Here is a 26,838-nt window from a genome sequence, read left to right on the forward strand (position 1 = left end):
TCGTACAAAGCGTCTAATGTACATCCCATTCTCCTTGTGTCTTGCCATCATCATCATCATCATCATCATCATCATCACCATCATCATCATGAACCATATGGCTGACCAGCTACTGTTCCTGAAGTACAATCTATATCGAAATACATGTTCACGACGAATTGTTTCAGACAAGCTAACCATAACAAACGGGTGTCGTCGTTCCTTTAGAAGATGTGTCAGGACTGTTAAGAACTTGTCCATTCCCGAGGAATATAGAAATGCTGACATGCCGATTAATTAACGGTAGATTTCTTTGTTATAAAATGGTGGATAAAGTGAGTGGTAGAAAGAATGAGTAGTTGCGTACGTTGACATTTGATTTGGAGTTGCTTCTTAGTACCAGCAGGCAAATACAGAGTAGTTGTAGATATCTCAAAAATATACTAAGCAAGTTTCAAATGCTTTCTACCATCAGGTCATTCACCAACTAAGTTTACCCTTTCTATGAATTTTCAAAATTGTTAAGATGTTTTTTGTGATCAATCTAACACTCCAGTTATAAATATCTCTACTGATAAATCCTTTCGACGCCTCTTTGGCGCTGAATCCTCTGGAGCTAGTGGTTTTTCTACTGGATGCCTAGTATCTTTAAGATTGATATATACAATACAGTTTACTAAAAAGAATCCATTTGACGGAACATTCAGTACAAGAATGACAAAACCTCCTTCGATCCGAGGGAATTAACAATCTCCCTGATTCTGACAGGCGGAGTGGATTCGAGGGAAACATGCACCCGCATCATTACATATATCTATTATGTATAGCACTTTTAAATCCTATAGGTTCTCAGCCATCAAAGCCCGTGGTCACGATATTTCTAAGTTATGAACAAAAATAGAGTAAACCCTTTGGTTATTTGCGCGAGGCCTGATGACTTGCATGTCTTATGGTGCATTTAGACTACACTTGTTTTGACACATATTGTGATCACATATTCGACGAGAAGTTGGCAATGTGACACAAATCGAGATCCAGTGCTACACAGAAGGCTATCTGTGTCAAATATAATGGGCCTTGACGAGATTCCTGGTTCTCAAGGATGGCGTGCGATCAGGTGATAAAGGTAGGAGTATTAGTTGACAAAACTGAAAAGTTCCAATGGTTTCATTTGTCAGTCTATGACAACGTTTCCTGCCGTCATCACAATGCTGAGTGACTTACTTCAGAAAATTCAAGAGGGCAAATTGTTTCATTTTTCTTGTAATAAAAATAAACTTGTTCGGTAAATACAAAGCTTCTGATTTATTTTATCGCTGGTCATGCTGGTTTAAATGGGAGTTTTGTGTCGGTCATTCGTTAAACTCCAAGGGAGACCATATCTGACCACTCAAAGTTATGTCAAAATGCATTTTGTTTCTTCAAATTTCCAACATATCTCGCAAATACTGTTAGTTTGAACACATTCAAACTTGAATTTTAGTCATTAAATAATTTCATCCCAAACAGCATTGAGGATCGTGAAAAAATACGGATTGCAATTGTATCCCTAAGGTCACGCTTAGTCTAGCGTTGGGCGATTGCGCTGACCTTGCCTGAGAATTGTTTCACATATCGCAGAAAATTGAAGCAGGTTCCAAATCAAATATGTGGCCATGTGTTTGAGAATATGTCATGTGAAAGCCGTATGTGACCACAATATGTGTCAAAAGAAGTGTCGTCTATATGCACCATTAGTGTTGGAATATAGACATGTTTGGTATTGATTCAATCTGTACGGGTAAACGTTATTCTCCACCGATTAGTTGGCGGTGCTACTTTTTTAAACTTAACGTAACCTTATCAAATCTAACCTAACCTTACCTAACCTAACCCAACCTAACCTAACCTAACACGATATTAATAGCCTTTAAGGTCTCTCTCCAAACCTTTCAAATAATTTGTCACAAATTTAAAAATGAGCACCGCCAACTAATCGGTGGAGAATAACGTTTATCATCTGTGCGCTGAATCATGGACGACCTCACACACTGGACTTATTTGACGCCGCTAAATGTACCCTAATAGTACAACGGAAATTTTAGAAACCATGGAACTCAACCTCCTGACCAGAAATTAAAAAAATAATGGTCACGCTCTCCAAGCCAGGCAAATTCCCTTGCCATAGACATTCGAAGTTATAGGAAGGAACATGCCTAGTTTTCAGCTTTAGCTTGAGGAATTCCTGTCTACCTGGATTTTTTTCCTATTGTTCAAGTTTTTCAGTTGTCCAAGTTGAGTTGAGGTAAACGGGTGATACAAGATGGACGAACCATGAAATTTGACTTGTTTGAATAAAAATTACAAGGTACAAGAATTCGTGTAAAGTTCCAAAATATTTTTGATGTGAGTGGTTGCCAGAAACAACCAAGCACTCCTTGAAAGTGAATCAGACGTGTTTTATTAACTGCAGAGCGAAGAAGGGGCCAACTACTACACGATCCTGGAATTTCAGTGTCAATTATCTTGAAGTATAACAGATTGAAGTATAACTAAACAGCAATATACGTGAAAATTGGACCATATTGACTGGAAATGATCAGCAGTAACTCTGAAACAGGATGGAGGGTGAAAACCGATCCCTGGTAAGGCCCAACTCATCGTTTTAGCCCCGTTTCCTAATGAGATCAAAGCCTGCCGGGTTATACTGCGACAATTTGATAGACCTCCAGTTAAATTGAGACCTCCCAGCCGAATAAAACGAAAACTTCAAAGTGCCGCCACGGTAAGTTGTTTTCCTTGCTTTAGCAACCTTCTTTTGTGAAAGTGATGGAACTAGCCTGGAATTCATTGCTAAACTATAACAAGCTTAGATCAGCATCACAATGATAATTTAGAGTTTACATAGGTTAAAGGGAAAAAGAAACAGATCACTAAACATACATCAAGTGCAATCAACTTTTTCAAATAAGATATATTTTGCATGACCTCATTGAGAGTGGGGTACGGGGTCATTTAAAACGATTCTAAGTGCTAGCTAGAACATGTAGTTAAATGAGGTTGTCAATAACAAGCCTGGCTATAGACCTTTTTTGCTTTCTTAAGCGGCAAGCAAACTAAAACCTCGACATCACATTTGTTGGTGATTGCTTAGTTTTAATTCCAAACAATTAACATGCGTGGCAAATAGAGCTATTTTCAAAAAGTATCAATCTCAGTCTTATTTTGAACAGGCGATCAATAATGGCGGTGGAATCAAATGCTTAAAGATCAAAATGTCGTTTCAGCATTGTACATATCCTAACATGTTATTCACACAGCCCTTTTCTAAATTGTTCACAGCTATACAAATGAAGATCCGTCTTGTCCTTCCTAAAAGGCTCGACCCAGACCATTCTTCTCGCAAGAAATGGAGTTTTTTGACTCAAGCAGTCCTAATGCGTTGCAAGATTTCTTGTCAACATTTTTCAATAATGAGCCTTGGCATTTAATCTTGGGATAGTTGTTCAAAATATATTGCATCACAATACTTTGAGGAGTCAAGATTGGGACCCTGGATGGGATAATGATTGTTAAAGGTTTGAAACAATGTCGCAAAATTCATGATGGAAAACAGTATTAGACATTGTGGAGTCGGTAAAGCTTCTCTGTAAGAAGTCTATCCCTTAAATGAAGTGAAGTGAGGAGGCTTTTGAAAATTGAAGCATCATATTCAAGCCAAGGAGACATTTTCCGTGCTTGAGTCCAACGGAATTTGATTGAGAAGATGTAAATACTAAAGCCACTGTCAAGAACTGTTTGCAGCAACATCGGAAACAGTAGTGGAGGAGGTCCAGGGCTGCCCAGAAGAACACCACCCACTTTTGCAGCCCTTCACGGAACCCGAGATGGACGTGGCCTTCAAGAAGATGAAGAGCAAAGCCCCCTCAACATCAGGGGTCTCTCCCTTCCAACTTTCACTTCTCCGTACCCAAGCTCAGCCACTCCTCCAAGATCTCTTCAGCCTCGCCCTCCATTCTTCTTTCTTCCCACCAGAGTGGACGGAGTCAGCCATCATCTTCATCCATAAGAAAGGGCCCAGGGACATTCCAGACAACCATCGGACCATCGCCCTGGAGAACCCCTTCTTGAAGATGATGTCCACCCTACTAGCTGCCCGCTTCTCCGGATTGGCCGAGGATAGGGATCTCCTTCCCCAATTCCAATTCGGTTTCCGGAGAAGCCGCTCAACCACCACGGCAGCTACTCTCCTCTATGAAATTGTGCATTCCAACATCAGCAATAAGAGGAGAGTGTACGGATGCTTTGTGGATTTCTCCAAAGCATTCGACAGGGTGGACCGAACGCGGTTATTCCTCAAACTCCAACTGTGGGGAGTTCCGCGTTCAATCTGTGTCCTGCTGTCCAACATCTATGCGGGACTCAGATGCTCCATTCGTTCTGGTGAGGACCTATCCCCCTGCTACTTCACTTCCGTTGGCCTTCCGGAGGGGGATCCTCTATCGCCAATTCTTTTCAATCTTTATGTATCCGACCTGCCCGAAGCCCTCACCCACCAAGGCCCCACCATCAACCATTGTATGGTACAATATCTTCAATATGCAGACGACCTGGTTCTCTTGGCTGATTCAGCCGTGGAATTGCAAAATGCCATCAATGCACTCCACGGTTATTGCCAAGAGAACGGCCTTCAAGTCAATAATATCAAGACGAAGGCCATGGTTTTCCATAAAGGTCGTCTGCCTCCCACCTCCTTCCATATCCACCATAGTCCGATTGAAATCGTCAATAATTTTAATTATGTCGGTTTCACATTCTCCACTCAACTCTCCTTTACCAACCATCTCAAATCATCAATAGTAAAAGCCAAGGCCAGGATCGGATACATGTACAATAGACTTCCTACCAAGAATCTCCCCCTTCCAATAGTTATTCAACTCTTCCGGACCTACATCTCTCCAATTTTCTTCTACGGTCTTCACCTTTGGCTCCTAAACTCCGCCCAATCCGCCCTCAAATCCGCCGATGCCACCTTCACCAAGTTCCTCAAACAATACCTGTGCGTGCCCCAATATGCTAACAATGCATGGCCACATTTTCTATGGGAAACCGAGCCCTTCACCATCGGGCTGGCAAGGTTAGTGTCCAACAGTGTTGGGAACCTGACATTTCCGGAGGTGATGTCCGGACACAAGTTGTCCTTCCCGGTCAAGGACTTAATAACACCTTATTGTCCTTGGCCCGACATCCCTTCGGAGTATTGGCGGTCACGTACCTTTGTCCGGCTCCCGACCCAATGCCATCAACGACGGGAGCTGACAAGGGATCTGTTCAATCTGACCCACCCACTCTACTACAATAACCAAGATTCTCATCATTTACCTCTCCCCACCTGTTAATGTACTATCTGCAATTTCCCTCTTCACTTTTTTCATGTGCACTGAACCAATCCTAGTCAAACTCACTGTCATACCACACTCTAGTCAACTATTTTATCAGTCTTGACCATTTAATTCTTTTATTAATTGATTTTTGCATATGAGATTTATACATACAGTTTTATACATTTTACAATCTGACATGACCAAGAGTCACAATAAAGTTATTCATTTATTATTTATAAAAAGAAATAGCAAATGCAACAAGATTCAAAACCAATAGCACCTTCAGAGCGGTTAAGAGCAAACACAATTTTCAACCCTGACTTTCTGTGATCAAAAATGTTAGATGGAATTAGTAAAAATGGCAATTTCTGTTGAGCTTTAAGGTTCTGCAGCTGTCACGAGATGAGCGAAAATTTAAAGGCCATTCTGGAAGCTGAAAAAGAAACGAGTAATTCGCGTAGATTTTGGGTGGTTACAATTACACAATTTTAAAACGTAACGCAATTACAGTTCCTTTTTCGAGAAAAGGAACGAATTGCTGTAATTTCGTTACTTTTAATTTCGTTACTAATGCCCTGCATCATGAGTCGTTATTTCACAAGTCTAAGGTGCTAAAACTGTAAGATTTGCGCACTCTAAAAATCGTTCAAGTGATGAGGCAATTGTACTTGCAAGAACTTCCATCGTGTATTAACATTTTCAAGTGGAAAAATAATCCTCGATTTGACGGCTGGAGGTCAATTACTCCACTTGCCAAGTCTGGTTTTTTTACAAAGACTGTCCAAATAAGCTTTTCCCAACGAGTGGAATAGTTTCAATTCCCCAGACTCTGGTTTAAAAAAAAATCTCCCCAAAGAATAGAATCTTAAATCACACTAAAGTATTCCACTGCTCTTTGCAAACTCAAGGATGTTATGTGAGCGAACAAAATTCCTGACCAATGTAGTCTAATCTATGTTGTTGTTGTTTTTCTTTCCCTTAACCGCGATTATCCCTTCCCTCGATCACATCAAACTAATTGATTAAGCAAATTGAATTGTTTATAATTTACTCCTATTCTTGATGTCTTGTCTCATCTCTAAAAAACGTGGGCAAATTAACTCTTAAAGTAAATGTTTTCATATATTCTTTCTTCCTTGCTTTTCTTGCCCCTTCCTCCTTTATGATTCGAACCTGTATATTTTCATTTACAAGGACTGGGTTTCAGCGGTAGAAAGTTTCTATCTCCGGCACGCAAAGGAAACCAAACGCCACCATTTGAAATCTTAAATGGGGATACATTTGAAATCTTAAATGGGGATACATTTGAAGGCAACAAATCGAAAAAGTAACTAAACAACTTTCACGTATTGGAAGGCATTCCCCAAAGGTCATGGCCTTGGAGAAACTTAATTACAAGCAAGACCACAGTGGCCGGAATCTAAGTTTCCAGCCACTTGTGAAGAAAATAGACCTTCTCTAACGTCAAATTTGGCTTTGAGTAGTTTCAAGGGAAATTCATACCTTGAAAACCAGTTCTTGTAAAAGAAAACTGCGTATTCAATAGGAGCGGCGTTCTTTACATGCAGTGTATTAAAGTTCGGATCACAAAAAGTTGATCAGGCAATAACACCTTGAACAAGTTCACCATTTCATCATACCCTATCGTGTGAAGAGAAGCTCGGGCAAGCCCTTGCTCTTCTCTTCAAACTCGACGGCATGATATGGGCGAACGCATTCAAGGTGTCTTGACATTGTCGACTTTCTTCAAACCTCATTTTTTTTAAACTCCATGCCTTGAAGGCCCCGCTATGATATAAATAGCTATTCCTTCGAATCATCAAATCATTTTGTATTCTTCCAACTCACGTTTCCGTTTTGCACCTTGGCCTCAGTAACATCATTAGCTCTATCTCTTGCCCAAATCCTCGTGAAAACAAAGTTTTGCCTACCCGAAAACATGTGAAACATCAAGATACAAAACCTTGTATAACTGTTGCTGACAGTATCTAATCGTGATCAAAGTATTCCTAATATGAATATTTTTTTTCTATCTAATATGTGCAGTGTAAGATGTTCGATGCCATCCTAAAGAGCCAGCACTACTTGGTTCTGGGATTCTCATGTGAAACATCTCGCATTAAAAGTCATTTAAGGAATGAAAATTGTGCCAAAATAGTTGGAATGTATCGAAACTAGCATCCTCGAATGAATAGAGGGTGAAAACAAATCCAAAGTAACTAGAAATTGACGTTACTGATTGGTTTTCAAATGGGATCAAAGCTTATCGTATATGTGAATCCATCAGATCATGTCAGGAAGAAGCTTTTGATGCATTGCCAACTACTCCTATCTTGACTTTGTAATCCTATCAATCAATGTTAGCCAAAGACTTGCCATAACAAAAATGATTTTGTCAAATTTGTTGAACATTTAAAACGGAATATCAGTAGTTGAATTATAATAAGAAAAATTATAGTTGTAATAAATTTCATTTGAAAATCAATCACTTGTGATTGTAATCAATCACGTTTTAAAGAGTGGTTGACTCAGGTCCGAATGTGACTAGCGGTGAATACCAAATAAAGACAGTTGTACCGTCAAAAATCCATTACCAAGTGTGAGCTAATTATGAAGTTATGTAATGGCTTCCTAAACGTTTTTGATAGTCTCATATTGTCGGAGTGTTGGTATGAAATCTATATTTTTGTAAACAATTGAATAATATTTTATTTGCTATGTGTTGACCTAGCTACGCATCCGTCTAGAATGTTATGTTTCAGTTATTTCTATTGATGATGGACCCAGAGATAGGAAGAAGTTAGAATTTAAATTCCCAAGAGAATAACCCACTTTAGGCAAGTCATTCATTCATGTTCACGTCTCTAGATCAGCATAAAAACAAACATACAAGTATGTCGTACTTTGATCCTGCATTTCATCTTCGGATGCTCGGAAATGAAATGCCTGCATAACCTGTTCAATTTGACCTCAAAAATTGTTCAATGTGTCAATCACACGAGATCTTATCCTCAACCCAGTGAAAGCACAAAATCCAACTTACGTCTTCCTATTTTCCTTATCAAAGTCAATTTGTTATGTCATTGACGCGATTAGTTTCTTGAGATGTCGTAAAAACTGGCAAAATCTGAGTGTGGTCTAAAAACAAGCCTGTCGGCCCTCGCTGTCAAAGCAAAGCTAGTGGACATACTAAACGTACTTCTCTTGGGGTTCTCCAGTTCATCATGTTCACCCCCATTGCCAAGGCTTATTTCTTGTCCGTGCAGGTGTTTGTCAATTGTGGACTCGATTTTGTGTCGTTTTTCACCGAACGGGGGTTCAATTACTCTATAAGAAAAGGAACTTTGTTCCATGGGACAACTTGCACCAAGGTGAGGGCTGTGAAGAAGCTTATTCTGGATACGAGCGAATCCCCAGACTCAAGTGGTGTCCTGTTTCATTGGCAAGAAGTGAACGATGTTCCATTTGGGATTAGCTTGGAGCAGATGACCGTGGAGGAGTTGTACTTCAAAGCGCCAAGAACGTACTTGAACGGTTGGATCCAGGATTGGTATGTTTGCTCCCAATCCTCGCTTATGCACCATTTCCTACCCACGATGACTAAGCGCCCAATCATGTTGGTGTTTGAAACACAAGAATTTCAGTGCCAGATCTTCTTGGAGAGTGTTTGTCGTGTCCCTGGAACACTTCTCGTTCATGAAATGCCGGGGTTTGAGAAGCTCCTTCAGCTCTTGGATGTGCAAATTCTTTCCATGACGGAATTTGCTAATCTGACCTTGGCCTTGATTGGCTTGCAAGTCCAAAGGGCCAAGCCTCTGCGTGTTCTCGTTTCATATCCAAGTCTGATGCGAGATGACATTTTGAGCCACTTTTCACGCTATCACCCCAATGTGAGGAGCACTCGTTTTGAATCGCCTACTCGGTCAATGGTCAAAATGGGAATTAAAAGCCGAAAAGCCTCAAGACCAACAGACGAACAGGGAAACGCAAAGGATAAGCAAAGTTTTGTTTTCCTTCAGTTGAAGTCATGGCTGAAAACGTTTTTGTCGACTGAGGCTGATTCCAAATCGTCGCAAAAACAGCCTACCCAGGTCTCGTTTGTGTTCACCCTGATTGTGAAATTGGAAGAGCTATGTCTTCGGCCAGCCCAAGTCATTTCGAGATTTCTGAAGGTGTTCAACGTATTCTTGGAACACGCCATCACTGTTTTGGAACACTTTATCCAAGTTCATCGGACAGCACCGGACAATGATAACAATAACGCTTTATTTCCCAACTCATGAGGGACAATTGAACCAGAATCTGGAGATTGTGTTTGTATTGCGCTCCTCTGCCTTCACCATGAAGTCGTCAAAGGAGAGGAACCAATTATCCTTGAAGAAATATGTCACACCTGGAAAAAGCAGTATCATCAATCATGTTATGGACACCGTCCGTCGTCAACAGATTACCTAATAAGGCCTGAATCTCACCTGTTGTATCGGTGAATACTGCTTGAAGATTATTAGGCACTCCATGCCAACGATGGCCAATTTTGAAGGGATAACCGTCCTCGATTCGTCTGGCATATTCGTCGAAGCGCCAATAAATATTCTCCCGAAAGAAATACGTTTTCTCATTCTTGCCCCAAACAAAGGCTGTGTCCAATTTTTTGACATCTGTGGGTAGTCCCAAGTAGGATAATGGTAAAGGTGTATTCTCAATGAACTGATATCCATTGTATATCCAATACTGATTTCCTGCAACAAATCCAAAAAGTTAGGACGTCACCGGTGAATTCCTAAAATGTCTTGTCACTCACCCGAGAAAAACACAATGGCGCCATCTGTTGGTCTCTCGTACAAAGCGTCAATGTGATCGACTTCATCTGGGAAACCGCTAAACATTTGGTGAAAATCAACGGGATAATTGGGAAACAAGGCTCCACGCCTTGAATATCTCCACATCATCTGTGCAAAACGGGTCTTAGATAAAGCACACTTAAAAAAAAGCTTTATGCACAAACCTTTCCCTTGAAAAGAAACAGTTCACTGCGAATGATTCCAAAAGCGTCATAGCTTGGGTCCTTGCACAAATCAGCCAAATCGTTTGAGGTGGCCTCTACATCTGGAGCTGCATCATTCTGATAATCTGTAGACTCAAAACTTGTCTCAGTTGTCGTGGTAGTAATAGTAGTAGTAGTAGTAGTTTTTGTTGCACTAGTTGTGCTACTAGTCGTAGTTGAAGAAGTAGGAATAGCTGAAACAGTGGCATCACTTTCCGTGTCGACTTTGGAACCAGTAGAATCCTCTTGATCATCATGGTAGTCGACGTGATTGTCCTTCAGTGGTCTACCAACTAGAATAATACAACTCACTTTGATCAACAAATCCATCAAAACTGATTCCAACTTTCTGAACATACTGTACAACTCATACATAGCCAGAACATCGTCGTATCCAATGGAAAATGTACTGGCTGCCTCCGGACCTTTGTAGTAAGGAAACATGATCGAATTTTGATCTGGACTGTGAGATAAACCTAGAGCATGGCCAATCTCATGAACCTGTAAATGTAAAACACCTACAATTAGCTATCAAACTTTTACATCTTTTACCACCACTCTTTATACGTATTTTAAAAGTACCGCAACGAATTCAATGAGATTGGGATAATTTCTTCCTTTTATCTGCATTAATTGGGTTCATTGCGAAGTAGACCTGTCTGCTCAAGATGGATGAAGACAGAATGGATTTTATGTGGTAGGGACTGAGATGATACTAAAATAGGTCAGCTACCTCCTAAATATGACACACCGAGGCGTTGGATCATGCCCCAACAGGTTATAATTTTGAGTTATGGCCAGGATCATGAAATCCTTGGGCAATTTCCACCAAAATGTTCGCTTGTCTTTGGGCGGACGTTCAAGAGTGGATTCGTCATTACGGCATGCATTTCTTTTCCTCCTCTTTCCAGTGCACATCCAATGATATCTGAGAGGCCACAGCAAAACATTCCGTCCGAAAAAGTACAAAAACTTAAAAGAAAAATTCTTCTTGATGCCTGATTCCGTCACGACCAGTGCCTTCAAAAGCCAATCAGGGGGATTGTGTCATCCTGTTACATTAAAATCACATCCCAATATACACAATTTGTCTTGCGCTTGGTGGTTCAACCTTTGTGATATTTAAACACTAATTTTAGTCGCCGCAGGTCTAATGGTTCATGTCACGAAATCAACGGATCCTTACTGCCACAGTAAAAAAGTCCACCCCTTTTTCTTGCGCGGGAAATTCCGACGTCCATTCCTCGTCGTCGTCAAAGTGGATATCACCGCCAAAGTCCGCAAACTGATAAGGATAGTAAGCATGTGCCAAGGTTCGACCGGACCCATCAAACGGATAACTAGAAGAAACGGGACGATTAAGTGAATTCGGACAGTCACTCCAATTTGGACCGTTGTTACTGATCCGGCTCGTCAAACCACAAACCGCAAAAACTGGCTTTAATCTACGAATCGTGGAAAAATGCATTCCTAGTTGGTGGTCTCATATTGGAGGAAGACCACTTTGACTGGAAGCAATTACATATTTTCTCTGTCACTTGCAAGAGGGTACAAACCTGCTATTATCCCAAGTGGGGTTTTGCATTGCAAAAGAAACAACGAGCCGACGAATGACGCAATGGGCAAGAAGTATTTCAATTAGCCCTCTAGTGCATTTGCCATTGAATACCAACAAGCGTGATTGAGTGTTAATGGACAAATAAATCCAAACCAACAGACCAACTGGTTGTTGCTAGCCAAACTGGAAGGACATAAACAGCCTTGGAAAAATCAGAAGAAGGTAGTCTCTTCTAAGTGTCGAAGGCAGTTGTTCAGATTCATATTCAAGTTTGCGTCTTTATCATATCGACCAATCTCTATTGCAATTTGAGCTCGAGGTCAAACCTGCCAAGCACTTTTGGACATGACATGACAAGAGGCATTAACTTTTTTCCATTCTTTGCGAATTTTCGGGACACATCATTTTGTACATTGTTTCACCGTCGTCACGAATCATAATTATGGTTTCGAAGTTACACTGCCTATGTTAGTGGTTTCTGCACTTTGCTTAATATCAGGTAATTTTTTAGTTCAATTAGGCTTCAGAATATCATTAATTCACTCCTTCCATGTAGTGATGAGCTGCAATTACATTACATATATCAGCAGTACTACATACATTTGTAAGTTGTCGGTGTGTAAGATACGCTTCTTTGAGTAAAAGTACAAGTTAATGTTGGCCCCACCAAAACAGTGCCGAATGCTCTTTGCATCTCGATTGCGGGCGCGGAGCGCTTTGCTTTCTTTGGCTGGATTGTTATCCTGGAGCTAGTAAATCCAACTTGAAAGGCTTGGTTCGAGATTTTGCTATGTTCCCCGTTCATTCACCTTCACCTCCTCCAGGCACTCAACCCAACCCATTACACTATTTGGGAGAGGATCTTTTTTACAAATGATATCGAAGCTGATAAGCTGACTCAACAACTCGTTTGACAAAGTTCGTATTCACTCACGCCATCCACCTGTCTTGACCTAATCCCGTAAGTATATCATTATTGATAGGATGAGTTGAGTACAAGATGCACTCCTTTGCATTCAGAGAACAGGTTCAGATATTAATCAGCTGCTTGCCTCCTTTACAGAAATGACTATTTTTAACCAGACCTAAACAAGTGTTAAAGTAGTAGTAGTACTCTGCTCTGGCCTAATGGGCTCCAAAGATGCATGACGAGAAATCAAGTGGAACTTGTGATTCATATCCAAAAGAAACTTCATGCTCACAGATTTATGATTACAACAGAACTGATAGAAGGATCAAAGGCCTGGCTAGCTTCACGGGGTTGAGAGGAAATGTTGCTCCCAAGCACCCATTTACGACAATATCCCGAATGAACTCAGCATTAAAGGGCAGTCCCAAGTATGAGATGCTTTCAAAACCAACATGCAATCGTTTCATAATTTTTTAGTTGTTGGTTTAAGAGATTAGATTGCCAAAATTTAGATTAAGCACGGCTTATTTTGAGCAGATTCTGCAAATCTCATTGGGTGCTAAAGCTGACCATAATTGAATTATTTTCATTTCAGCTAAACATGTTGACCTCACCAGTTCCAAGTTCAGATGAATATCGTTTCCGACTTTGCAAAAGCGGGGAAGAAGGCCGAGGAGAACAGAAAAAGCTCCTAGACGAAGTCCTTCAGCCCTATCCGTTAACCTAGTCTTTTATGAGGCGCTCCATTTTCAACATGGGCGGCGTCCACAGGCTCTTTTATCTGAATTTTTACGATTATACGTGTGTCTTCCGACTGTTTTGTCGGCATGGAGGGCGTCCACATGCTTGGGTAAAAGCTACTCAAAATAAGTTACGTCATTTCTTTTATTCTTCTAAGGCATGGCACCAATGATCAGAAGAAGAATAAGGGAATGATTTGAAAGCACCTTGTACCTTTTGTCAATTAGGCTCGCTAATTTTCCAGAACAATCATGAGGGCAAAGAGTCATTTCGAGTTTGGCACAGAACCGAGTTAATGCCGGTCAATTTGACCGACACTTGGATTGCGGGAGCAAAAGTGGCATTATTACATTATGTATTTCAAGCACTCACTCACCTGTCACCGTGGTCGTAACGAGCAAAATTGATGATAATGTCTGCATTTTCTCGCCTCTTGCGGGGAATAAATCTGAGGTTGGAGTATTTGGACCAAGCTCGAAACGCGGTCTTTAATGCGTGATCCACAGCGCTTTGGTTTGTCAATCGGCCAGAATAACGCTCGACACTGAAAGAATGAGCGAACGAAATACTTCCATTATTCGCCACAACCTTTTTAGATGACGAAATCGTGCAATGACAATGACGGATAGAAAATTTACGAGAGCAAGGACGGGTTTTTTTTTCTCTTGTTATTGCAAGGTGGCGAGTTCAAGATCTATCTTAAGATTGTGTCTCAAAACGATCAGCGGCATTTTTACCGCAGGACTCCGATTGCAAACCGAACGGCATAACACAATCTTATTCAAAGCAAAATCAATCATTGCAACATTGCGGTGCAAAATGGTCAGAAAATGGGAGCATGAATAGGGATAAGTGTGACTTTTGGCTAGAGAGCCTCCCATTATGAGCTTATTGGTGTGGTCAGTGATGATCGCTTAAAATGCAAAACACAAGCAAGATTTAGGCGTGACCATCCACCCCTGAAGACAAGGAGGAACAAAACTTTCTCCTTCTGCTGAGGCAATGAAACGTACGAATTTTGAAAGATGCATTTGGAGCGACTCTCATGCTCACTTCGAACAGGTTATGATCCCCTCAAGCTAGTCGGATGACTGCGAATCAAACTTTGAATTTTGCATCTGAATAATTTGCTTCCTTTCTTGTTTGTGGGCCAAGTTTTTGAAACTACCACATCTCGAGGTCACAATGAGGGAAAGCACATTGGCTTACTGGTAGGTTAACGATCGTTTGTTCCATCCTTGAGATCCCACAATGAAGCGTTTACGACGTCTCCTCCGAGCTTCATCGCCAATGTCAGTGTTGCCACAGCGAGGACTCTTCAACAGCTGAAAGCAGAAAAAAAGCCAAGCTTAATTATTAGATGGCATTGCATGTTTCCGAGAGATGATGGAGTGCACCTGAGATCACGAGATACCATGAATAAGAAAAGTATGTTAACTCTTGATCATCAAGAGTAGTATTTAGGACTTCCTGAATGAATTTCCCAGCATGTCAGGACGAAAAACTAACTTATTTTATTTTACTTTCTATTCATACAATGTCTGATCCACCAGCGAATTAGAGTTTGTGGATAGGGATAGGCCCTACATATAGGGTTGATCAGGACTCAATAGGGATCCTAAAGTTTTTTGGGAAGAACAATTGTTATCATCGAAGAAAACCAACCTTGGCGGTGGGTTCATCTAATTCGCCGGTTTGTGGAATCGATCCAAATCTTTGCAATTTCATCAATGCTTCCTCCACGGTTTCCTTGCTGTAGAGAGCTCCTGTGTTGTAAGGGCCTGTGCCAAGGTAGCCGAATTGATGCAGGAATTTCAACTGAAGGAAAGAAGAATGTAGACAACGGTCAACTGACAAGCTCAAGCAATCGATATTTAACATGGAAAGAAAACCTTGCAATGACAGGTTCGATTCCTTCATCTCTTTATTATGTCCCATCCTAGCTTGGAAACTACAGGGTATCCCCCAATAGAATACATCAATGATGACTGTTCCTCTTTTCCTTGCGTCTTAGTTGAGCTAGTGGTTAAAAAAAACGATAATCAAATGACTTTGGAAGCTATATGAATATTGGCAGGCAAGCATATGTTCCCGTCAAAATTTTGATTGGGAGCAAGTCATTTAATACGACCGCTTTGAAACTTTGCGTACATGCGTGAAGAGAGAGGTTTGATCATGCGCTGCAGGGATACTAAACATGGTTTTTCATTTTAATCGTTTACTGACTCCGAAGAGCCAGTGAGCAAAAAGGTACGTAAAAGAGCACAAATATGATTATCTGAAAAAACCGGCCACTTCATGGAGCTATGTACATACCTTATTCGCTTTTGTTGCATTCAATCCGGAACACCAAATATGACTTTTTACGTTGACAGAGGAATTTGGAAGGGAATGATGAGAAACCGCTGGATGCACTGATACAGTTTGCCTATTTCATTACCTATTGTTCATTTCTTCAAGCCAATGGCTCGTCTGCTGGTCTCAACGTGAAGGGTAATTGGTTTTCCCAACCATGTTTTATTACTTTCTTACTTGAGCCGACAGAAGGCCCTTCCCATAATCATATTAAGAACACCTACCATTCTCTTTAGAAGATGAATGTCGTGGTGGTTTATTGTCAGACAAGGGAGACATCTCAAGGATTGAGTTTGATTTATGTTTTCCACCCTTTAGGCTCATGCATTTTAAACCGCAAAAACAATGCCATTGTTTCGACTTCCAAACTCCCTTGAGCTAGTTAACAAGTCAACCCGAACTGACGTTAAAACTGGCAAGGTAATCTGCTCTAATTTGGTGGTCAAAGAACCCAAAGAAACCGCGTTTTATCTTATGTACCTACAAATGCGAGAAATTTACATGTAATTTTCTTCATGTTTATGAACCAATTCTCGTATGAATATCACTTTCTATTAAACATAGTCCTACCACGGGTTTGATTCCGTTACGATTGTGTCGGTTATGTCAAAAGAGACCCGCTTTGTCAAGAGTCGAACCATTTTCACCTATGTTGTATCCACTCAAATCCAAAACGATACGGTGCCCATCTAGACGTTCGTTTCCAAATTTAGTGGTTCAAACTCCTTTTCACCTGAATATTACCAAGAGCACTTGTTGGGATTGATTTTGATGTTATAAAACGTCAGACGGTATTTTTTTTCTCAGATACTTGAGACAGACATCTGACTTTAGCTAGTCGTAAAAAAGTACATTTTCGAAACCCTGTCATAAAACATAGGCTAACGACATGTGACCTCGAAATTTTACCGACCAAGGCCAAGTGACCTTTGATTGTGTAGAGTACATGATACCATTAATATTGGCAAATAAACACAAAAATGCGTTTTCATTTCTGTTCATGACATTTGGCAGACACTCAACGCTGTGCCCGGGAAATAAACACATCAAGTCATATATATTGAATACTCCTCCGCGAAAAAAGACTCAAAAGTAAATTGCATAAAGATGCAAATCATGGTGCGCAAGTCGCAAGTGCACGACACGGCTCAATTAAAAAGATCAACGCCTGAAGGGCACATTACCTCTCCTCATACTCATGTCAACTGCGAAAGTTAGTTTGACTGGCCCCAGAGCCTATTAAGCCCGATACTAAGTGAGTTGAGAAGGTTCTCTTTTTCGCAAATGCCAAAATGGGGCTCGAGTCTCATTATGTCAAGAAACGAACATCTGAAGAGAAACTTGTCTTGAGCTGATTGCACTAGATCGACCGAAGCAGCGCTCTTATCTTGGAATTGTGAGAAACTAGAATACCAACCCTTTCTTCGCAATGACGGATGACAAAGTGCATTCATATGTACTGCCTTTCTTACCGCCTGATCTGGATCAACATCCAACGTAGGATGGTCCCTCTCGTCGGTGGGAAACCGGATGCGCGATTGGGACAGATCTTTAGCCGTTCGTGCATTCTGAATCCGGATAGCTGGCCTCGAGGTCTGAAGGTTCTCCTCCTCCTCTTCACTACTCACAGGGAACGGGTTGAAATAGTTTCGCTGCAAGACAGTGGTTTCTTCACTCGAACCAGAACCCTCAGATGTCAGGCCAAAAAAGTTGAACAAGGGCCACGCCTCGGTTGAGCAAATGACCAATAATACAATCAGGACAATTTCAAGAGAACGGGTGCACTCCATCATGAACGGATGAAAGCTCTCGAGGAAATGTTGAGTCTCTCTCGTCACTCAGGCTCAAGAAGTGGATCAGGGTTGACGAGCAAAACAAAAAGCTTGATCTGGCTTAGAAAGCGAACTTTTCCCCCAATCTCGAATGCACTAACCCTTGTGTGAGGCAATCATTAATTTTCAGGCCGCAAAACATAGACGAACGACATTTGATTTGCGATCCTCGTCTGAGCAAACAACAAAGGCAAACTGAAACTGGTCTGTTTTTTTAAAGAACTCCATCCACCACGCACCTTTGTGAGTGGGAGTATGGTGATCTATTATTGTGCCTTGCACCTGGCTGGCTTGGTTTTGGGCGAGGGCTGGGTCGTTTTTCTTACGGTAACAATACCAGCTTCCAAGAATTGAAATCATTATGAGGTTCTCAGATTCAGGCTCTTTTTCATTGACATGGAATCTCGGAAGTATTTCAGAACGAAAAAAAATTGGTCACGTCTTGGCATGACGCTAAATAGAGCTTTATTGTTATGCACATAGTTTAGTTTAGATGAAAAGGCAAATGACTCCTAGTTAATTCATGTTTAAGTGCAATTTGGCGGTGTCTCCACTCGACATTCGGGAATGGCGTCAGACTCGAATTCTTCCCCTGTTTGTCGCTTGGTTCGATGACTTTGCAGTGGAATCCATTTCTCATCTTGCCGAAGCTGATAGGACATTGATTGGGAGTTGATGGAAGAGAAACGTGATTGGATGGGTTCCATGTCATCCAAATGACCTTGATGAGCATTGGTGGGTTCATCCAAGTATGGATCCTCCTTGCTACTACGACCAACATGATTTGAGTAGACTTGCGAATGAAATCTTTTGTAGATGAATGGCAGGTCAGATTCTGACGAAAGCTGAGGATTCAGTGGACTATTCACGCTTTGATTGCTTGGCACCGAATCTGGGTCGGAATTGAAAGTATTTTGATTGTTGAATGTGTTTGTTTGGGTCATGTTCTTCCGTAACGAGGCGTTTTGTTTCACCTGGGCAAAGAATTCGGAGAGATCCAAATTCTGCACTGATTCAGCCAGCTCAGGATTTGTGGCATTCACTCCAGCCACCAATTTATTGCCATCCATGTCACAGGTCACACCTAGAATACATGGCTCACTCACGACAGTAACAAGGACACGGAGTCCATACACGCGCTCGACTGTCTGTTTCTGAGGAGTCTCTGGGACCTCAAAATAGTATTCAATCACGGGAGGGCCAAAAATCTTATCTCTAATTTTGTTTTTGATTTTTTGATTAAATTTTGTGATTCCCTCCACTTTTCGTCCTAATCGGTATTGCAATTTGTTCCATGCGGATCGAATTCGCCATGGAAAAGTCTCTGGCAACTGGCGACGGAATCGACGCCGGACCAAGAACCTCCGATTTCCCGTACCAGCACTGGCCAAGGAGGTGGCATCACTCTCTGAAAAAATGACGCCCACTGCGGTATTAGTGCGATCGGTGGTAAACGGTGGAAAAACTGCTACTGGGGCAAGACCAGCGGGTACCAAAGATAAAGCCAGGATGCTGGTGGGAGAGTCCGGCACGGGTGGTCCGCCTCCTCCTGGCGTGCCTGGTTGTGGGACATTGGCTGGAGCTAATCCCACTGCTGTGGCCACGGCAGCTGCTCCTGCTGCTCCTGCGGCTCCTGCCGCTGCCGCGGGAGCAGGTGGTGGAGGCGGAGGGGCAGCGGGTGGGGTCATGACTAGACTGGCCAGGCCTGCAATACCTATTAACCCGGCTGTCCCCATGCCAATGTTCATCATGTTGGGTCTGAGGACTTCACTTTCACCGCCACAACCTCCTCTTTTAAATCGACGACGCACCACACCGAGGTCAGTAGCCTCTAGGTACTCCTCGTTTTGTAAAATCTCTAGGCTCCTCTCATAAGGAAGACTTCTGGCCGTGATGGATTGATCACAAGTCCTGAGAGGGGTAAGGCACAAATCTTGAGTAAGCTCAACGGGAACAGCAGGGATTGTGGTTGCCTCCGTCGTCGTCGTCGTCGTCGTTGTTGTTGTTGTTGTTGTTGTTCTTGTAGTAGTAGGCATTGTTGTTGTTGTCGTAATCGTTGTTCTTATTGTTGTTGTTGATGTTGTAATCGGTGTTGTTGCCATTGTTGCAGCTGGTGCCGCCGTCATCGTTGTTGACGCAGTTACTGCTCCTCCTGTTGTTGTTGTCGATGGCGGCGGCGGCGTTGTTGTTGGTGACAGTGGTGTTGATGGTGTCAATGAGGCAGTGTTTGATATTGATGTTGCTATTGTAGAAGCAGTAAGAATAGTTGAAGGTGAAGTTGTCGCTCTGGTTGCATTTGATATATCTGTGGGTGAGTTTGTTGTTGGCACTGTGGTTGTTATCATTGTTGGTGTTGTTGGTGTTGTAAATGGTCTATCAGTTGATCTTGTCCTTAGTGTTGCTGTTGTTATTGCCGTTGCCGTGGCCGTGCTTGATTGAAGTGTTATCTGTGTTGCTGTCGCAATAGGTGATGGGGACAAAATAGATTGGGTACTAAAAACGGTAAAGGGCGTGCTAAATTGGTCAATAATACTTAATGCGCTCTGAGTTGTTGGGCGTTTATTGACAACTGAAGGGGGACTAGTGGTTGGTTCGATCTCAACTCTAACCATTGGAGTTCCTCTAAGTGAAGTTGTGGTTGGTATGGGTGATATCCTTGATGTGGTTGCTGTTGAAATAGGAACTAATTGTTCAGCACTTTTAGACGTGGAAATGGTGCCAGGTTGTTTCCTTCTTGTTGAAAATGCCGTTTCTTCTAGAGTTGTGCTCCTAAAGACAGATGGGTCTGATGTGGGTATTTGTGCCCTGTCTGTTTGCACCATAAAAAGCGGGGTCGAGGTTGCTACTCTTGGGCTCACGGAGAAAAGTGTTCTGGTTGTCATGGTCTTCATAGTATTAGAAAGTGCAGTGAATCTGAATGAATTTGCTACAATAACAGAGCTAGGTGTGACAGTTGTTGTTGGGGCAGATTGTGTGGAGACCAAAGGTACAGGATTGACCGTAGAGTACTTTGGAAAAATAGGTGTGTCTGTTTTGAAAAGGAGTCCTTTCGTGCTGTTTTCCCTGGCTGATGGTGTTGTCACAAGTGAGGCACTCGGAGTGTATGGCAATAACAACATGGGCCTCGGTCGTAACTTCGGTATTTGATTAAATGCAACTGTTGCTTTGTCAACCGTTTTAAAATGCGGGTTTTTGGTTTTAATTTTACCACGAGAACCATCCTCTGTTTGTTTATTCCCAAAAGCTTCAAGCTGGTTTCCGATGATTCTTGGGGATTCTCGTACCTGGGGTTGTCTGGTGGAAATGGGACGAATAATTACTTGGGGAGAAGGGGTTGGATCATGACTGTTCCCACTCTTGGCCCCATACACTTGAGGTTTGACACGAATTTCAAGTTGTTCATTTTCCGGCAAATCCTCTAATTTTTCGATCTCAAATCGACTTTTAAGAAATGGATGCTCCTTGTAATAATCTATTATTGTGGGCTCTTCCGTTTGGGTTTGCAAAAGTTTTGCTCCATCACTTGATATCAATACCCTGGCATAGGGTTTTGAATTGCCCAGACTCAATCCAAAAGCTGAGAAACCACCAAGGAAACCCACAATCAACTGAAATGAAACTATTTTATAAAGAGGTGGCAAAAAGAAAACAAAAGGTTCCATTTCATTCTTACCAACCACAGTGTTGCCATTATCTTATGCCGCACTTTGGCCATCGCAGATTCATAACTGCATGCAGTTGCTCACCAATCACAACTGACAATGCCAAAGTGCAAATGCACGAAGGCATTGGCTTGAATCTCCAAGACAGGGAGCTCAATTTAGTGCTCTCTATCAAAATGGTACCACCATCAGTTCAGCGCCCGGTGTGACGAAATTTTGAACGTTCAATTCCAGTCGAAAAAAAATGCTCAAGACTCAAAGTCTCCTCAAAGGATAATGATGAAATTTCATCAGTTCTAAAAAAATCCTTTGAATAAGGTATCACAAAGTCTATTTTCTTTTGTATTTTAGGTGAATTGATTTACTTATCTGAGCCTTAATCAAAATTGCTAGTTTTCCAAAAGTTGTTACATTGTTTTTGTTTTCATTTTTCCCCCCATGAGAAGCGTTCTAAAAATGTATTTGCTAGAGATCTGAAACTGTTGTAAACAACTTCTCTTTGGACGAATGTGAAGGTTCAAAGTAACGTCACAAGGAGCGTTGAGCTCTTGAGCTACTCTTGTGATACAGTGCACTTGCTCAATTCAAGCGCCAAAGAGTTCCTGTGCGTACGTGCAAGTTTGCAAATGCATCCTGTCCTGCCTCCTACATATATGACGTGTAAAAACGTGTGGTGATGGGCTGCCATGGTTTTGCGAACTCCATTTCGACCACATTTTGCCAGGAGGCGTCCTAAATTGGGCTTATCCCGTTTGGCGCGGTCTAATGAGCGAGAAAATTAGGTTAACCTAAAATATTCTTTTGTGGGAGGGAGCCATTCGTCGTTCAAAATCCTCCGGTTGTATGCGCTAAATGTTCGAGGTATGTGAAATGAGATTTGCTCCTTACAAGAAGAAGAAATGAGAAGTTATCAGAAAGTTGTCAGACCCTCAAAACACGTTTATTATGAAAGAAAATTGCATAGCATTTCTCTGAAACCTGAAACAGATGCATTGAGAACATTATATCAATGGTCAATGAGATTTATCCAATAATTGGTAAACTTAACAATTACAATTCAGTCAATTTTACGATTAGGACAACCTAAAGACCACATTTTTACAAAAATGTGTTTTGTGTGTTTTACTTTGACATTTGGAAATACTTCTTATGTGCAATTCGGTGGAGGTTCCACTCTACACTCAGGACTGGCATCGGATTCGAATGCTTCCCCGGTTTGCCGTTTTGTTCTGTGCCAAGATCGATGACTCGGAAGAGGAATCCATGATTCATCATGATGAAGTTCATAGAGAACAGGATCATCACTGTCATTGGATTCATCATGTGAGAAGCGATAGGCGTTATTAGCACGATCCTCATAGTATTTTTCCACTTCGTGGCCTTGATTGATAAAGTTTTGTTGAACATGGGATTGATACCTTCCATAAATGGATGGAAAATCTGATTCTGGTGATGGAATTGCATCGGACTGAGAGCTGAAGTTTTGATTGAAGGCTTTAATATCGGGCACTGAGCCTTGGTTAGCAACAGAAGTATTTGGATTGTTGAGGGCGTCCAGTTCGGTCATGGCCATTCGTAAGACAGCGACTTCTTTCACCTGCGCAAAGAACTCTGATAGATCCACATTTTGGACTGATTCAGCGAGTTTGGAATTGGTGGAATTCACTCCTGGCAGCAATTTATTGCCATCCATGTCGCAAGTCACACCTAAAATGCACGGCTCTCGCACCAGAACCACGACCACTCCAACACCGTACAATCGTTCTACAGTCTCTGGTTGAGGAGGCTGCTGCGGCTGTGACTGTGGAACCTCAAAATAGTATTCGATGACGGGAGGGGGGCCAAAGAGTTTCTGCCTTATCCTGTTCTTGACGGTTTGCTTAAACTTCGTGAAGCCGTCCACTTTACGTCCCAAACGGCGCTGTAAATTTGACCAAGCTGATCGTATTCGCCAGGGAAATGTTTTTGGCAACTGGCGACGGAACCGACGTCGAGCTAAAAGTCTCCTATTAGTCATATTAGCCGCAGCGGCTATGGAGGTCTCGTCAGATTCCGAAAAAATGACTCCTATTGCTTCAACCATGCGCTCCGTTAAAAACGGTGGAAACACTGACACTGGCTCAAGACCAGGTGGGACCAAAGACAAGGCCACAATGCTAGTAGGAGTGTTAGGAATGGGAAGTCCTCCGCCCCCTGGCGTTCCTGGTTGGGGGGCATTGGCGGGTGCCATTCCTACTGGCGTTTCTACTTCCGGGTTTGCATTGGCTTGAGGTGGTGGCGGCGGTGGTGGTGGCGGCGGTGGTGGTGGTGGAGGTGGAACCCCGGGAGTCAATGCAAAGCTAGCCAGTCCGACTAAACCAATCAAACCCGCTGTACCAGCCCCAAAAGTCAACATGTTCATGTCACTCATATTCATTGAGAGGCTAGCAGTCTGCCTTTTGAATCGTCGTAAACGAACCACGTCAAAGTCGATTTCATCTAGGTATTCTTCATTTTGGGCAATCTCCAGGGCTCTGTCATACGTCAAACGTCGGAGTGTAATGGATTGATCGCAAGTCCTGATTGGGACAAGGCACAAGTTTTGAGATAGTTCCAGAAGAATGTCTGGGGTTGTAGTTGTTCTTGTGGTGGTTGTCGTGGGCGGTGGCACTGTGGTTTGTGGAGTGGTGCCTACGGGTGTTGGTGGTGCAGTAGCTTGGATGATTGGAGCCACTGGAACTTGGACCGTTGTTGACTGCGGCGGCAAGGTGACAACGAGGGGTATGGTTGTTGACTGTGAGGTTATGACCAAAGGAACTACAGCAGTTGTTGTAGGTGTGGTGACTACAACAATTGGAGGCGGTACAATGGATTGGGCGGTTGTGGCAATAGGAATTTGGGTTGTTGTGGTTGGAGTAGGTGTGGTGGCAACAACAATTGGAGGAGATATAATTGATTGGGTAGTTAACACTGAAGGATCTTGAGTAGTGGACGGCGTGGTGACAACTGGTGGCGGAAATGTTATTGGTTGATCTGTGACAAGTACCACTGGAAGCCCTGTAGATGGAGTTCGGGGAGTCACAGAAGATGCTGATGACGGAGTTGAGGATCGAGTGGGAAAGGTTACTTGGTCGATAGTTACTCGTGTGGTTGTGAATCTAGGTTGAATGGCAGTTGTTGAAATATCAGGCTCTCCAATATTTGTTCTCTGTGTAATAAAGGGGTTGACGAAGGGGTTTATTGACAGCCTTGTTGTTTGTACCCTTTCTAAAATTGGTCGTGAGGTGGGTCTTCTTGGAATAGTTGGGAATTGCGTGACAATTACCGTGGGCCGTGACGTTGTCGGTGTCAGTAATAGAGGAGGATTCGAAGGTGTGGCAAGCTGCGATGGATTTAAAGTGGTGGTTCTGTCACGGGTAAGAAGCTTATTTTTTGGAGCGATGGAATTCGCGGCATTCCCCCGAAAGCGTGAATAAATGATGTTTGAAATGGAGCTTTCAATGGCATTTGCAACTGAGATGTCACTCCTTTGGGCAGAAGTATTTGAAGTTGGTGCTCTAGGTTTCACACTTGTCCGTCGAACTCCTCGGTTCAAAATTATGCTTGGTCTTTGAGAACTTGGCTTCTTCATCGAAGGAGGTTTTGTTGCAATTTGTTCAAGAAAATCATAACTTGATTGATTTTTTGTTGAAGTCGTGGGTAGATAGGGTGTGACTTGTGTATGTTTTGGGTCTCGAGCTTCCTCGGGGTAACTGGCAGGGGCTGTCAGAGGGGATGCTCGGGTGGGGCCATGAGTTGCTTGGTTTCTTACTCCATACACTTGTGGTTTGAAGTAAATATCATGCTCATGATTGGATGAAGCCTCTAATTTTTCGATCTCAAATCGACTTCTGAGAAATGGATGCTCTTTGTAATAATCCAAAATGGTGGGTCCTTCCGTTTGGACTTGTAATTGTTTCATTCTATCTCCCGATCTTAAAACCCTGGTGTGTGTCTTTGAATTCTGTAGACATGATCCAAATGTTGACTGATGGCTTATGAAAACCAAGATTAACTAGAATTGAAAAAAGAGACACACAACAAGGGATGCAGTTGACTATCCATTGGGACACTTGGTGACACTTCGAAGTCCTTACCCAAGACAGAGCTGACATCATATTTGGCCGACCATTGGCCATCGTCGATTCATAACTCTTTGCATTCGCTCACCGATTGTGACTGATCTTTCAGGACGAGAGAAAAGTTGCACTTTGAGTGCGCCAATTCTAGTCCTAGATCAATCTGCCCGAAGGACGGGAGTTGTCCTGGCAGTCTTATTACACTTTTGAGAATGCACTAAATTTCAGGAATGACGAAACCCCATGATGACAGGTTACCTCATTCAACTCAAACGTACGTACAAAAAGACTCTAGTCGATTGTTCAGGGAAAAAGTCAAGTGTAATTATTGTTGGAAACCACTCACAAGCACCGTGAGATTGGTAGGGTGTGGGTGTAAAAAATGAAAATGGGGCGAGATGGTAAAGAAGCAGAAAATAATATGGGAAAAATACCCTCCTGAAAAGGTGTACATGCATAGAATAAGGTCCAAACTGACGCCACTTAAACTTTATACAATATCATGACTACCAACGAATTTGACGGAGCAGAGACGGAGACAGCCCATGATTTTTTTTGTTTTTTTTTTCACGGGCCTTTCTAACCGTTACAGGGAATGGAATCCCCAGCACTATTAAAATGGAAGGTCATAATTTGTCTATTTGTTACCTTTGAATCTTTAAATGATACCTGGTCTATCAATGAATTTGACTTGTTAGACCGAGCTAGTCCTTGAATGTAGGGTTGATCTGGAATGCGCTTGATCTGGAATCAACTATGGTTGGTTCTTCATCTAAGACCCCTGGTCAAAGCGAGGTTTCTGTTATAGAGATGATATGTTATAGATATAGATGAGTGAAATCTCTCTCTCAACGGCTAGTTTCTCTAAGATCTTAACTTTTGTGCTGTCTTTTTAGAAATCAGACAATGCACGTTCAAATATAGCCCCTTTACGGGCCTCTCTTTTGACGGACCAAGCTCACAAGGTCTTGGACCATCCTCTCCAAGCGTAACAAATCCTGCTCATCAACAAAGCCATGTTCTACGGGAGGCAAAGCATAAGCTAATGGAGATGGTTGGGTTTGGGAAATGGGTTGGGCAGCTACATTTGAATAGGAACGTATTTTTGGAATAGGGGTGGGGCAAGGAATATTGGGGAGGAGAGTGTTTATAGGAATAGGGGTGGGTTGGGTATTTGAAGGAAGAGGAGGGAATTGGGAGAGAGGGTGGGGGGTAGGAGGAGAGGGAAGGAGGAAGTAAAATGGGTGAGGAAGGGGGGTGGGGTGGGATTAGGTTTAGGAATAGGGTTATGATACTT

General features: G+C 42.2%; 3 protein-coding genes across 3 annotated transcripts in view; 1 reads left to right on the forward strand and 2 right to left on the reverse strand.

Annotated features, from left to right (window-relative positions):
* Positions 1–141, forward strand: part of LOC131887130 (caveolin-3-like) — a gene marked incomplete in the record, with an annotated part of 3,895 nt that extends 3,754 nt beyond the window's left edge. The window contains 1 exon segment of the mRNA XM_059235657.1: positions 91–141.
* A 9,447-nt stretch (positions 142–9,588) lies between these two features.
* On the reverse strand, positions 9,589–17,974 carry LOC131887029 (72 kDa type IV collagenase-like). Its single transcript, XM_059235518.1, has 10 exons — positions 17,423–17,974; positions 15,261–15,413; positions 14,805–14,920; positions 13,972–14,139; positions 11,573–11,726; positions 10,746–10,887; positions 10,348–10,679; positions 10,144–10,291; positions 9,815–10,081; positions 9,589–9,735 (listed from the first exon to the last, which is right to left on the reverse strand). The coding sequence occupies exons 1-10, from the start codon at positions 17,741–17,743 to the stop codon at positions 9,620–9,622; spliced, it is 1,917 nt and encodes a 638-aa protein (XP_059091501.1). The 5' UTR covers positions 17,744–17,974; the 3' UTR covers positions 9,589–9,619.
* Positions 17,975–18,233: 259 nt separating this feature from the next.
* Positions 18,234–21,569, reverse strand: LOC131886435 (mucin-2-like). The gene is made up of 2 exons (XM_059234767.1): positions 21,456–21,569; positions 18,234–21,390 (listed from the first exon to the last, which is right to left on the reverse strand). The coding sequence occupies exons 1-2, from the start codon at positions 21,495–21,497 to the stop codon at positions 18,310–18,312; spliced, it is 3,123 nt and encodes a 1,040-aa protein (XP_059090750.1). The 5' UTR covers positions 21,498–21,569; the 3' UTR covers positions 18,234–18,309.
* Positions 21,570–26,838: the final 5,269 nt, after the last annotated feature.

This window comes from Tigriopus californicus, chromosome 9, assembly GCF_007210705.1.
Source record: "Tigriopus californicus strain San Diego chromosome 9, Tcal_SD_v2.1, whole genome shotgun sequence".
NCBI lineage: Eukaryota > Metazoa > Arthropoda > Copepoda > Harpacticoida > Harpacticidae > Tigriopus > Tigriopus californicus.

Excerpts from the sequence above, each read along its gene's own strand:
- LOC131887029 (XM_059235518.1), bottom strand. The coding sequence starts at position 17,743 with ATGATGGAGTGCACCCGTTCTCTTGAAATTGTCCTGATTGTATTATTG. Across the intron at positions 10,292-10,347 it reads TGTTTCTTTTCAAGGGAAAG|ATGATGTGGAGATATTCAAG; the intron begins GTTTGTGCATAA and ends CGTTTTGCACAG. Across the intron at positions 10,082-10,143 it reads CGCCATTGTGTTTTTCTCGG|GAAATCAGTATTGGATATAC; the intron begins GTGAGTGACAAG and ends GATTTGTTGCAG.
- LOC131886435 (XM_059234767.1), bottom strand. The coding sequence starts at position 21,497 with ATGGCCAAAGTGCGGCATAAGATAATGGCAACACTGTGGTTG. Across the intron at positions 21,391-21,455 it reads TAATGGCAACACTGTGGTTG|TTGATTGTGGGTTTCCTTGG; the intron begins GTAAGAATGAAA and ends GTTTCATTTCAG.